At 41.6% G+C, this 13418-nt stretch overlaps 1 protein-coding gene across 1 annotated transcript in view; it reads left to right on the plus strand.

Moving 5' to 3' along the window:
• The first annotated feature begins 1099 nt into the window (after nt 1-1099).
• bmper (BMP binding endothelial regulator) overlaps nt 1100-13418 on the plus strand; it is a 62482-nt gene continuing 50163 nt past the window's right edge. Inside the window, exon 1 of the mRNA XM_041794040.1 lies at nt 1100-1920. Coding sequence (XP_041649974.1) covers nt 1815-1920 — 106 coding nt within the window. The 5' untranslated portion in view covers nt 1100-1814. The remainder of the gene's footprint in view (nt 1921-13418) is intronic.

Raw genomic sequence — 13418 nt, forward strand, 5'->3', positions numbered from 1 at the left:
AGTAGCAAAAATGGGTTAAAGTGGCAAAAGTGGGCATAAATAGTGGTAAACGGGAGTCAAAAAGTGGCTGAAATTGCTTTAAATTGGCAAAAATGGGTGGAAATTGATATAAACTGGCAAAAAAGGGTTAACTGATAAGGAAAAATAGGCAGATATCAGCATGAATTGGTTAAAACCACCAAAATTGGGCATATCAAATGGTGAAATGTGGTTAAAATTGAAAGAATTGGGTGTAAAAAGGGGTTAATAGTAGCAATAATGGCAAGAATTGGTTTAGAAGTGGCAAAAACAGGCAGAAAAAGTGGTGGAAAAAGTTTAAAACTGACCAAAATAGGTTTTAAATGGCAAAAATGTGTTAAAATTGGTGAGAAAATGATGGAAAGGGGTAAAAAATGTGACAAATTTGGTGTAAAGTGGCAAGAGTGTAATTTTAAAAAACATTCTTAGTTTTTTAGGGCATCTGGAGACCGTCTCTCAGTGTCTCGCGACCCCAACGGGGGTCCTGACCCTAAGGTTGAGAATTACTGGACTAAAGTATAGAAAAAGTCTGCAGGAAGCATGCTTTTCTCTGTTAATCCTCTTAAATCTTCTCAGAGATGTTTTAGAAATCAAAAATGTTTACATTTTTACGCATTTTAAGAAATTTCAAAGAAATCTGACCCTGTTTTTGTGCTTCTGCAGGAGACAGAAATGATGCACTGGCCTAGGATCCTTCCTCTGCTCTTACATTTACAGCTCCAAGACATAAAGCACATGTAGCTCCCCTGGTTTGTTGGTAATGAAACTGGATCCCAATGCGCACACACACGCACACACACACACACACACTGACTTTACAGCTCACAGGGGATCGGCAGCAGACAGACAGTGGCAGATAGGAGCACAGAGAGTGATTATTAAAACCTTTAAATAACAAAAGGAGCTGTGGGAGAAGTCTGCAGGAGACCAGAGGAGCGCACAGGCTCTGCTCTGGAGGCAGGAGGAGGAGGTCCTGGCTTTCAGGAGGAGGCTGGACTTTGTGGCTCTGTGGTGCTCCGACACCACAGGTCTGCTTTAATACGAGAGAGGGAGGAGAGGAGGCTGGTTTACACTGCTCAGAGAGAGAGAGAGGGTGTGCAGTCCTCTGCTGCGTCCTGGACTGTCTGCAGGGAGCATCCATGCGCAGATTTAGACGCGTCTGCCCCTGGAGATACTTCATTTACTGACAGGAATAGGAACTGTTTTAGTCTTTCCAGCTCTTAAAGTCTGCGTTTTTTTGCCCAGATTATACCGGACACTTTGATTCAGAGCGCTGTTTTTGTCTGCATAGAGCATCCACGCGCCAAACGGACTCTTTTGGATTCAGAGCGCAAATCTGGACGGCTCTACTCCTGGAAAGTATCCTGTATTGAAGGGGGTCTGGGTTGGTTTTCGGCACCGTGTGCGTCCTGCGCTCTGATTACATCGGACACTTCAGTTTTGACTGCCGGACTGGAGCGAAATCTCCTCTCAAACAATTTTACCATCCACTGCTACCTCAAAGATCCTCTCATGTGCAGGATTTCAGCATGATCAAAAGTTTTAATCTCATCCCAGGACTCTTGATTCTCCCCTCCTGACATGAGCAGCCGCGCTGTCTGCTGCTCGTCGGCGCGTCTTTGTCATTTTAATGCCGCGCGTCTGCCTGATTGTCGCTTTGCATTTCAGTGCAGACGGAAAAACTGAGAACATTTACCACCCACCGGAGTAAAAACAAACGAACTCCTAACGTGGATCTTCTTGGATTGTTTTGTTCTGCTTCTTCCTCTTTTTAAAGCCAAATTTTCTCTTGAAGGATGTTGCTCCTGTGCTCGATCCCTCTCTCCTGGTCCACCTGTAGGTTTTTATTCTGCTCTCTGCTGCTGCTCCTCTCTCCTCGGTCCTCCTCTCCGCTAATTACAGGTAAGATGAAAGGAAATCACACTACTTCTTAATGGTACATCACTGCATCCACCGTGCGTAAAAATCTACCCAAACTAGGGCTGGGCGATATAGCGATATAGCTTTTAGATAATTGTCAATATATGACATCTATCTGAATATTTTTTTCATGCAAATGCAGAACAAATGGTTCTCATAAAAACACAATTTTAAGCTTCAATGGGGTAACAGTAAAAATGAAACCTGTTAGATACAATGCCAACAGAAAGAGATGTCATAGATACCCAGTTTTGGCCACTTTATTCATTTTTAATCATTGACAAATGAAGGCAAACTCCTACACAGTGTCTAAACTGTCCAAAAACGTTGGCAACATTCCCTTGCATTGTGCTTTTCTGCCTGGTCTATGCTCTTATAAACCACGTGTTTATAAAGGAATCAAAACTCCTATTATTATTTTAATGATCAGAGGATGCAAAAGGTTTAAAAACCTGTCGATCCTCAGTCATATTTTCAACCAAAAAGAGAGTACACTGGCTATGATGCTCAAATATTTTGACAGTGTTTTGAAAAATGGATGGAGCGAGGAAAAAGTTTCACTTTCCTGCAGTATTTGGTCATTAAAAACATGACAATGCCAAATATTGGCTCCCAGGACTTAAACCATTTCACCAAACATGTATTAATATCATCTGCTTTAACTGTTTTCTCCGAAATAACATAAATGAATGAAACCAAAATCCCCCATTTAGCCTTAAACGTTAAACTAGATTATCTTTGATCATTACGCACAATATAAACGGTTAAAAAATCCCTTTACCTAGTTTAAGGTCTGGTTTTAAAAACCAGAATCGTCATATTAATGCAAACAATGTTTATCAATGGCACAAATATTTTGACAGTGTTTTGAAAAATGGATGGCACTGACATGGAGCGAGGAAAAAGTTTCACTTTCCTGCCAAATTTGGTCATTAAAAACATGACTGCCAAAAATTAGCTCCCAGGACTTCAGTTTTTGTGACCATTTTATCAACCATATCATCTGCTCCACGTATTTTCTCCTAAATAATATAAAAAAATTAAATCAAACTCACCGATTTAGCCTAAGTTAAACTGGATTATCCTGGGTCAATAAGCACAATATAAACAGTTAAAAAACTCCTTTCACCAAGCTTTAGGTCTGATTTTTTTTTTAACCAGCTTCATCATATTAATGCAAACAATAGTATCAAACTTTTTACTTAGTCTAAACTATACAGACACTTCTCAAAAACTGGGTACATCACGCACCAGTATGGCACATCAGCGCACCCACCGTGCGTAAAAGTCTACCCAAACCCGAGTCTTTAATTCTGCCGCGTCTCCTTCGCGTCTCTTCACCCACAGCTCAATCAAAGTCACTTTTCTTTCTTGTTTCCTGTCATGTGGTTGCGAACGAAATGTTACCTGAGCCCTACAAGAAACTTCAGCTTGGTCTCAGATCCACAGTGCGCAAAAACTCACTCACAAATGTGTTTTTTTTTCTTTTAAATCTTTCGCTTCAGCACAAAGACTTTATTTGGATTTTTATGACAATTTTAAGTTTGGAATAAAAAGTTAAAGCAAAGTGGGCCCTTTGTGGTTTTGTGAAGCGTTTTAATTCTGACCTTGCGCGGTTAAAGATGCTGAAAATAGACTCGCTTTTCAGTTTTAACTCTGGTTATCCTCCCTGTACCTCCCCTGCGAGGCTTCCTCTAGCAGAAACTAGGAGGGAAAAGCGCCACAAAAATCCACTCTGGGTCGCTTGGAATTCGCTGCAGAGATGTTATTTGCACTTATATTCTGCTTCACATAAATCCGCGTGACTTGGGTTAAAATCAGAGCCATTTAAATCAAATTGAGGACGTTACGCACGGATCTGAAACTCTGAATGGAAGCTGGATTAAAAGCGATCTCCTCTTAAATTGTTGTTTGCGCCTCTAGAAGTTATAATCAACGCACTTTTAAAGTTAAAAACAGGCTGTAAAGTGGAAACCGCTCTGATCCAGCCTGGGTTTTCGCGATCTGTTAGCGCGCTCTCCTTTCTTTGACAGCAGCATTGCATCATAGGATATGGTTTCTTCGCCCCGCAGCGCAGCAGAGAAATGAGAATAATAGGATAGGGAATGAATGAAAGGTGGATGTGAAGGTGGTGGTGGTTTTTGCGCACGAGCTGCCACACGTGTGCGCGTGGGACTGAACTCCCTCCTCCTGCTCTGTTAGAAAATGACATTAGATTATCTGATTGTGGTTCTTTCCAGTGGTTTGGAAGCCCCTGGCAAAGACTGACACGAGGCCCTTCCCCGTTTTGATAAGATTATTACAGCTAGTGGACATTTTTGGGGGCATCTTTCCATGTAACAAAGTCAGAGAGACAACAGAGACGGATGTTAGCAGTGTAAATGAACTTTAGAACCATCAGTAGAGGAAAAACTTCATCCCTACTTTTAAAACTCTGTGATCATATCTTTATAGTCGCTCCTTCTCTTCTAGCTGAGAACAGTGGTTCTCAACGTGGTGGTCGGGACCCCATTTGGGGTCGGGAGACACTTTGATTGGGTCGCCAGGTGCCTTAATAAAACAAACAATATTTTTAAAATGTTTTTTCCCACCCAATTTTGTCACTATTATTTGCCACACATTTTTATCACCTTCCCCCACCAATTTTTTGCCAATTTTAACCAATTTTTGTCATTTTTAATCTGTTTCCAAGACTTTTTTTCTGACTGTTTTTCCCATTCTTGCAGTTTTCTACCTATTTTTACCTCCGCTAAGGAGGTTATGGGATTAGATGGGTTTGTTAGTTTGTGAGCAACATAACTCAAAAAGTCGTGAATGGATTTTCATGAAATTTTCAGGAAATGTCAGAAATGGCATAAGGAAGAACTGATTAGATTTTGGGAGTGATCCGGATCACCATCTGGATTCAGGAATTTTTTAAAGGATTCTGTACTATTGGGAGATAGGGCTAATGGTGGAGGTCTGCACTGTTACCACTTTACACCAGGAGATGGCGGACATGAGTAACTTCAATCCCAGCAGCATTTTTGGGTGTGTTTCTATTCAAAGTTTTGGAGTTTATAGAGTTTGAAAGACACACGCCTGGTCGAGGGGACGAGTCAGAGCATAACAGAGAAAAAGACAGCGAATTTTAGCGAGAATACTCACAATGCTGGGAGGAATAGAGGAATATTCACCCTCTGCCATGACTTCCAGTCGTCCGGTGAGACCATGGGTGAGACTCTCAGTGCATCTGTTGACACCGGCAGGCAACGCTCCCATCATGACAGTCCACATGTAGCAAAGCCAGTGCTTTGCTTCACTGTGACTCCACCCCACAAGGAAAGGAGTAATCGGCGAATTAGATTTTGGGAGTGATCCAGATCACCGTCTGGATCTAGGAATGTTTTTTAAAGGATTCTTCACTGTTGGGAGATAGGGCTAATGGTGGAGGTCTGTGCTCTCCGAGTGCTTATCTAGTTGTCTCTGTTGACCCATTATTATGGATATTAACCTATTTTCACCACTTTTTGCACTCATTTTAAGTACATTTGACTATTTTTATGCCCATTTTTGCAAGTTTTACCCACTTCTGCCAAGTTCTCTGCCGTACCCCGAATTTCCATATACAGCGTGCGCGCCGCGCACCAAAGCGCCGCAGGTTTGCTCCGACCGAAAGGCGAGCGACCTCACCCACTGGAAGCGAGTCTAGAACGCAGCACCGTGACGCGCAGCCCTGATCATCAGGAAGAGATCACGGGAGAACTGTGAGTTCAAGCAGGAATAGCATGTCAACAGCCGACTATTTTACCTTTTGGGTTAATTTATCATCCTTTCCAGTATAAGTCCATTGAGCGAGTATATTAGGAAGTTAAAAGGTGAATGTTTGCTGAAAGGATCTGTGGTTTTATGCAAAATTCTTTGGCTAATTGTCCCCAAAAGTTAACTTTTCCTCATCAATGACGCCACTGTAGCTCTGTGACCCACTGACCTCTCTGTGACCCTTTGCTCTCGCTGCAGGATGAGACATAATGTTGATAAAGTGATGATCTACGATCGGGATCCCATGCATTGTGTTTTATTTTGAAAGAACCGGATGTTCTACGCTTGTGATTTCCGTGGTTGGTGCTTTCTGAACGACGGTGAATTTAAGAGGTTTGGCAGCAGCCGGCACTGAAAATAGACCTGCAGCATATCTGAAACGAGGCGGAGCGGAGTGGCGCTCCAGGCACGTGCTGCTGCAAGTCTAGAGCGCCACTATGGAAATGCTCTGATAGACTAGAGAGGGAGCGAAGTGCTCTGCAGTTCGATTCGCCGGTGTTCTGCGGCGCGCACGCTGTATATGGAAATTTGGGGTTAGTTAACCCATTTTGCCACTTTAAACCACTTTTTCCCACTTTTAAATCCCATTTCACCAAAGTTTCCAGACATTTCTGCCGCTTAAATCCCCTTTCACCACTTCTTGTGCCTTTTTTTGCCATTTATTGCTGCCTCTCTTAACTATTTTTGGCATCCTAACCCTTTTCTTCTACTTTTAAGATCCCATTTTACCACCTTTTCCACCATTTTTTTTTTTTTTTTGCCATTTTAACCCATTTTAGCTATTTTCAATCCATTTTAATTCTGTTTTTAAGAAAAAAGAATGCAGATTTAAGACTATCTACTATGGCACAAATGCATAAAAAAGATATTTGTTGCTTTAAGAATTGTTTTTATTCAGGTTGAATATAAAATATGGTGATTGCAACTTAACTGTAACCTTGCAAAGCAGATGGATACGCCTGTTTCCTTGTTTTTCACTGGCAAATCCATCTTGCAAAGCTCCCATCTGAACCGTTTGGGCCCGGTTAGAGAGTGACAGGACCAATCAGCGACAAGGGGCAGTACTTTCAGGCGCAGCAGAGTCGTGACATAAACAAGCAGCAACAAGAGCTGGTGCAGTTATGGAGGAAGAGCTTAGCGTGGATGCTGCTAAAGCACCAGTTTTTTCAGAACTTGAGGACACGTCATGTGTTTTGTTGCTCTGATTGGCCCGTAGAGATCAGAGAGAACGTCCATCCAATCACACTCCGAGTTTGTTTTCAAATCCTCTGCCTTTTACCAGACGTTTCCTATTGAAGCTTTCCCAGATAGATGTGTGAAACAAATCCATCTGGCGTGTCAGGTTACCATGTTTCTGTATGAAATAAAAATTTGGCATGAGTGTGTGATGGGGAAAGGGTAACTTCTTGTGTGAGTGCTTGTATACAATCGCTGCTAGTGGAGTGATTAGCTCGGACTTAGCCACAGCGGCACTTTAGCAAGAACGGGACAACCTCTCTATATTGAAACAAGGGCAGGGGGAACAATGAAAGCTTTCCATGACAGAACAGATTTCTTGCCCCCTTCCCGCTCTGCTTTAGCATGGGTTTGCAATGCTTTTCCAGTGTATCCAGGAGCTGCTTAACCTTGCAAAGCAGATGGATTTGCCCGTTTCCTTGTTTTTCACTGGTGAATCCCTCTTGCAAAGCTCTCATCTGAACCGTTTGGACCCAGTTAGAAAGTGAAAGGACCAATCAGCGTCAAGAGGCAGTACTTTTGGGTCGTGAAGTAAGCGAGCAGCATCAAGAGATCAGTGCTATTCAGGAGGAAGAGATTAGTGTGGATGCTGCTAAAGCGTCAGTTTTAGAAGAACTTTTTCATTGAAAGAAGAACAAAGAACAGCAGTGAGTTGTTTTCTTTTCAAAAACGACAAAAGTCATGTACTGACATGTCTACTGTCACCATGCTTCGTGTTATGCAGTTCTCTATGGAGCTCACTCCTCAGTAGCGGCTATGACATCACGTGTTTTGTTGCTCTGATAGGCCTAGTAAAGATGTGGCAGACAGAACAATCATCCAATCACCCTCTGAGTTTGTTTTCAAAGGCTTTGCCCTTTCCCAAACGCTGTCTATGGGAGGTTTACCAGATAGAAATGTGAAACAAATGAGGCATTTAAACAGGCATCCCAGATAGTTGCAGTCATCAATATACCAGGTTTAAACCTAGTCCTGTTACATTTGTAAAGAGTGTGTCTTGTTAGTAGCCACCATGATGGGGACAGGCATAACATGGTTATTGTTGCCATGGAGATGCTGCATAATCCTGGGACGTAATTCAGAGAGAACTTCTACTTGAGGTGAAGCTGCTGTTCTGTTGCTGTACCTCAGCCCTGTTTTGTTCTCAGACATCGGTTGCAAGCCCAGTCGCCCACTCCCACACTTCTGACCTTTGCCTACTGGGGAAACCACTTTTAGTTATTTCTCTGCGTCCATGGGGTTAATTCAAGGTCTTATCCTTGTCAACAGTAGCTGAATCTCATGATAATTTCATTTAGAAAGGAGGAAATCTCCAATAAAGCTGATCCAGAACAGAGCTCTCACTTTCTCCTCAGCTTTTAACCCTAATAATAAAAACCACCACATGACAGAAAATTCATACACCGTCCGCTCTCCTCCTGACAACAAAAGTTCCTGATTATCGGGGTTCCCCTCTCCTGGATGTTATCTCTACTCCTGCAGCAAAAACACCGAGATGGGGATCAGAGAGGGGGATCAAACCTGCACCAGATGGATCTCTGTGCTCCAGCATGTGAATCTGTTTGACATGAAACAGAGTCGGAGACTCCTCTGCATCAGCTGAGGACTTATCTGCTCCTGATGCAGATCAGGTTCCTCCAGCTGGTATCAGAGATCTGCTCCCTGTCATCCTGACTGTAGTCTGATGAAGCTCAGGGCAGAGTGGAAGGGTTTTTGATGATGGGAGGACTTTTAAAGTTAGACAGTTGGATCTTTGGGATTTGTTTGAAGCAGCAGGTGGTGAAACAGACACTGAGGTCATCCTTTCAGCTTCTACAGTGATTAGAAACAGACAATTTCTGATTTACGACTGCTTCACACTTTTACAGTGTGTCCTAAAAGCATGCAACGTAAGCAAGTGATGGTGACAAAATCAGCTTAATCAGTTGTGTCCTATTGGAGCATCCCTACAGCATCGGTGCAGCATGAAGAGTATATTAACATGAAAATAAATGGAAATTTGGAATGTTTTGGATTTCAGTAGAAAATTAAATAAACATTTCAGTCCCAAAAAAATAGAATTTTCTGGCTATAATTTGTGTTTTCAGGCTTTAATGGGATAAAGTCCAAATAATAGATTGAAGTCATAATTGTGCAATTCAAAACTGGAAATATGAAGTGAAAACAAAAATGAATTTCTCTTTGTACTCTTTATTTTTTCACATTTTTATGACTTAAGGATATTTGACATCATCAAGGTTAACTTTACGTTTTTTACTGGATGAATTCTGCAGACCTTTTATTTTAGGGTCAGTTATGATAAAAATATAATATGATCCGGGTGTAACTGTACCACGGGCCAGATTTGGCCCCTGGGCCTTGAGTTTGACACCCTGGTTTAGGACCGTGGTTCCCAACCATTTTTCCTTGGAGCTCACCTACATGTACCTGAGAAAAGTGGAGACCTCCCAGGACTCGAGAGAAGAAAAAGTGACACACTGCCATTAAAAAAAAAATTACAAAGAATTTAATTCTTTCACTGATAAAAACCTAAAAATTGCATATGCATGCTTTTCTTATCAAAAGACCTCTGTATAAACTACTTAATAACTGCTTTATCATGGGTTTAGTCAATATCTGCAAATCTAATTTTGGCAGCCTCTGAGCAGACAAAGCCTTGCGACCACACTGAGATCTTTGACGCCCCCCCGAGAAGCACCGAACCCCAGGTTGGGACCCAATGCTTTAGGACATGGCCATCCTTTCTCCTCCTGTCTTAGCTGGAGAATCTCCACTAATCATGACATGCTTATGAGACTTTTTAAACCAAGTTATGTTCATTTTTAACCAATTTAAAGTCAATAAGCATGGACTGAATCATCAGAATCTTTAAAAATGTCATTTAAATGTAGTTTTATTTTGCTTTATAGATTGTTTTAACTGATATTTCCTGTAAGTTTCACCGTAAGTTGTTGGGTTTTTGTAGGATTTGGCTCGTGTATCTCATATCTCGGTCATGTTAGGCAGCAGTTTTTAGTTATGTCATATCCACGCTGTGTACCTGTGCAGACGGCCTCCTGTGAGTGTGCCCTAACTGAATAAGGTCACTTCAGTCCTGTTCTGCCCTTTAGCAGCAGTGATAACTCAGTGCTCTTTAATGCCCCTCTATCTGTCTTCTTTTGTCCTCTAAATGTCTCTGTGTTTGCAATAATCCCAGCTCATCTATTTTCCTTTAATCAGAGTCAGACATCTGCTCCTGAGCTTTCATATGAAGAGGATTTATCTCCACAATCTGCAGGTAGACAGAGATGTGGATGAATAGATAGAGGAGGAAGAGGAAGCTATTCAGTCAGACTGAATATGAGACCTCAGACACCAAAGCCTGCCCCCCCTTCCTGCACCCTCTGACCCCCTCACTCCTCACCCTCCCACCACCACCACTTACAGCCCTGCCAGTTTAATTACACTCGACGGCTGTAAATTTTACAGTGTTGGTGGAGTCGGCAGGGTTCGTCTGCTCTGCCAGAATCCACAGGCTGGTTTCTGCTCCACGGCTCGCTGCTGTGAGGAGAGCTATTGTTACAGAGAAGATCCTGAGTGCTGCTTCATTTGGTTCTGTAAGCCAGTGGTTCTCAACCTCGGGGTAGGGACCCCCTTTGGGGTCGCGAGACACTAAGAGGGGGTCTCCAGAGTCCCAAAAAACAAAACAAAAAAAAATTGGAATTCCACTGTTGCCACTTTACACCAGTTTTGCCAAATTTTAACCAGTTTTCATCATTTTTCCCCACAAATTTTAACACATTTTGCCATTAACACACATTTTTGCCTTTTTAAACCCTTTCCACCACTTTTTTTGCCTGTTTGGGCCACTTCTACACCAATTCTTGCCATATTGGCCAAATGTTGCCGCTGTTGACCCATTATTGCCACTATTAACCCCATTTTACAACTTTTTATGTTCAATTTTAACCGCATTTGACAATCTGATATGCCCATTTTTGCCATATTAACCAATTTCTGCCAGTATCTGCCTATTTTTTCTTTCTCAGTCAGCAAATTTTTGCCAGTTTATATTTGTTTTTCTTCCTATTCCACCAGATTTCCACCCATTTTTGCCAATTTAAAGCCTTTTCAGCCACTTTTAAATTCCCTTTTACCGCTATTTTTTCCCCATTTTTGCCACTGTAACCTATTTTTCCCTTCTTTTAGTTATTTTCTGCCATTCTTATATAATTTTTGCCACTTCAAATCTATTTCTGCTACTTTTAAGATCCAACTTCACCACCTTTTCTACCATTTTTTGTCATTATTCATCCTTTTTTTTCAATTTTTAACCCATTTTAATTCCTGTTTGTTTTTTTTTGTTTGTTTGTTTGTTTTTTTTTAACAAAATACATTTACATTTTTAAGAAGGCTTTATACCAGGCAAATGATTTAAAAAAATAGATTTGTTTCATTGATAAGAGTGGTCATTTTTTCAGGTTAAATATAAAATATGGATATCACAGCTTATCTTTACAACAGACTGTGAGTTTGCTGACCCCCATGTTGCCCCAGTTTGGCTTGACCCCAGAAAGCCCTCCCCTTTATATCCCCTTATGGACGGCCTTGTCTCCACATGAGTATTCTTGAATGCTCATGGCTGTGTTCAGCCACCTTCAGGTACAGTGGGGGTCCCCGGTCTCTGCCACCTTTATTTTGGGGGTCAGGGGCTGAAAAGGTTGAGAACCCCTGGTTTAAGTAATCAAATAGACATCAGGTGGAGTTACTGTTTGAATTCTTGCCAGAGCTTTCAGTTCTTGAGTGGCAATTAAGCAGTTTGCATCAAACAGAGCAGTCGATTTTTCACCTGTGGTCTTAATATTCTAGCAGGTATAGTGTCTGCTTTCTCATTTTAATCTCTTTCAGAGAAATGGGCACCTGTTGCAGGGCGATATTTCAGTTGTAGGATGTTTATAAGACTAACATTACCTCTGTAGGTGATCAAAAGTGTGGTCTGTACTTGAGTTCAGACAAAAATCCAGAAGCAGTCTTAGTTTGACCCAGACTACAGGAGCTTTGTGCTGACATAAACTTGTTTCATCCCCTTCAATAGTCAGACCTCTGTCTTATTTTATCTGATAACATGAGGAGTTCAAATACACAGATTTTAAACATTTTGAACTGCCTGCAAAATCCTCCCAAATATATGTGTTTAATATCTATGATTAAAAACCTGGACAACATATGTACTTTAGGAGCAGGGCTGCCAGAACATAAACAGTCTGCTAGAGGAGCTTTCACTTAGATTAGAACCTGCAGGTATAAAGGAGGCATGCACAGAATCAGTACATAATGTGGCATGCAGAACTGTCAGATGTTCATCTGTTGTTATGCATCAATTTAAAGGGGACATATTGTGCAAAAATTACTTTTTCATGCCAAGATGCTGGATGGCTCAGTGGGTTACCCTGCTGACTTTGGTCTAGGAGATTGATGATTTAAATCCCAGTCAGGTCCTTGACTTTGGATAAAAGTGTCTAACATGAGGGGGGATGTTGTCAGGGGCAGAGTGAGACAGCGCATTAACATTTAAAGCCACAGACACAAGAAACAGCTTGTGCTGAACAGGGCTGAAACAGAGGGGTTTTTAGACATAAAAATCCAATACTGGAGTGTTTTTTTTTTTTTTAGCAACAAACTTCAGAGGCATGTTTTGGAGACCTCTAAAAACAATATAAACTTGTCTCAAAAGGGTGAAATATGTCCCCTTTAAAGGAAGTTAGCTGATAAACCTTACTGGAGTGAGCATAATTCCAAACCTCCTGATGCACCTTTGAACAGCACGCAAAGTGCCAAAGCAGATGAAGAATCACGTCTCCCAACTGCAACCAAAGCTTAATTTAAAAATGTAACACCAGTAAACACAAACATAAGAATGGCATTAATGTGATAGAACATATTAGTTCTATTAAGTATCACCTGTGTTTGCCTGACCCTTAAATTTCACCAGATGACTTTGGAGCCCTCCACAGGAAATATGTGAACCTGGCACTCCAGATGGATTTGTTTCACACATCCATATAACCTTCCAAAGATGGTGTTTGGGAGAGGGCAGAGGGGTGACTGGATGAACCACTACTGAGAAGTAAACACCATAGAGAACTGCATAACGCTAACCATGGCGACTGTAGACATGTCAGGACACGACTTTTGTCTTTTTTGAGAAGAAAATAACTCACTGCTGTTCTTTGTTCTTCTTTTAATGAAGAAATGTCGTCAAGTTGCAATAAAACTGGCGCTTTAGCAGCATCCACGCTAATCTCTTCCGCCATTATTGCACCAGCCTCTTGTTGCTGTCTGCTTAAGTTATGACTTCGCCGTACCTGAAAATACTGTCCCTTGTCGCTGATTGGTCCTGTCACTCTCTAACCGGGCCCAAACATTCAGATGGGAGCTTTGCAAGATGGATTCGCCAGTGAGAA

This window comes from Cheilinus undulatus, linkage group 8 (genome assembly GCF_018320785.1).
Source record: "Cheilinus undulatus linkage group 8, ASM1832078v1, whole genome shotgun sequence".
Classification (NCBI taxonomy): domain Eukaryota; kingdom Metazoa; phylum Chordata; class Actinopteri; order Labriformes; family Labridae; genus Cheilinus; species Cheilinus undulatus.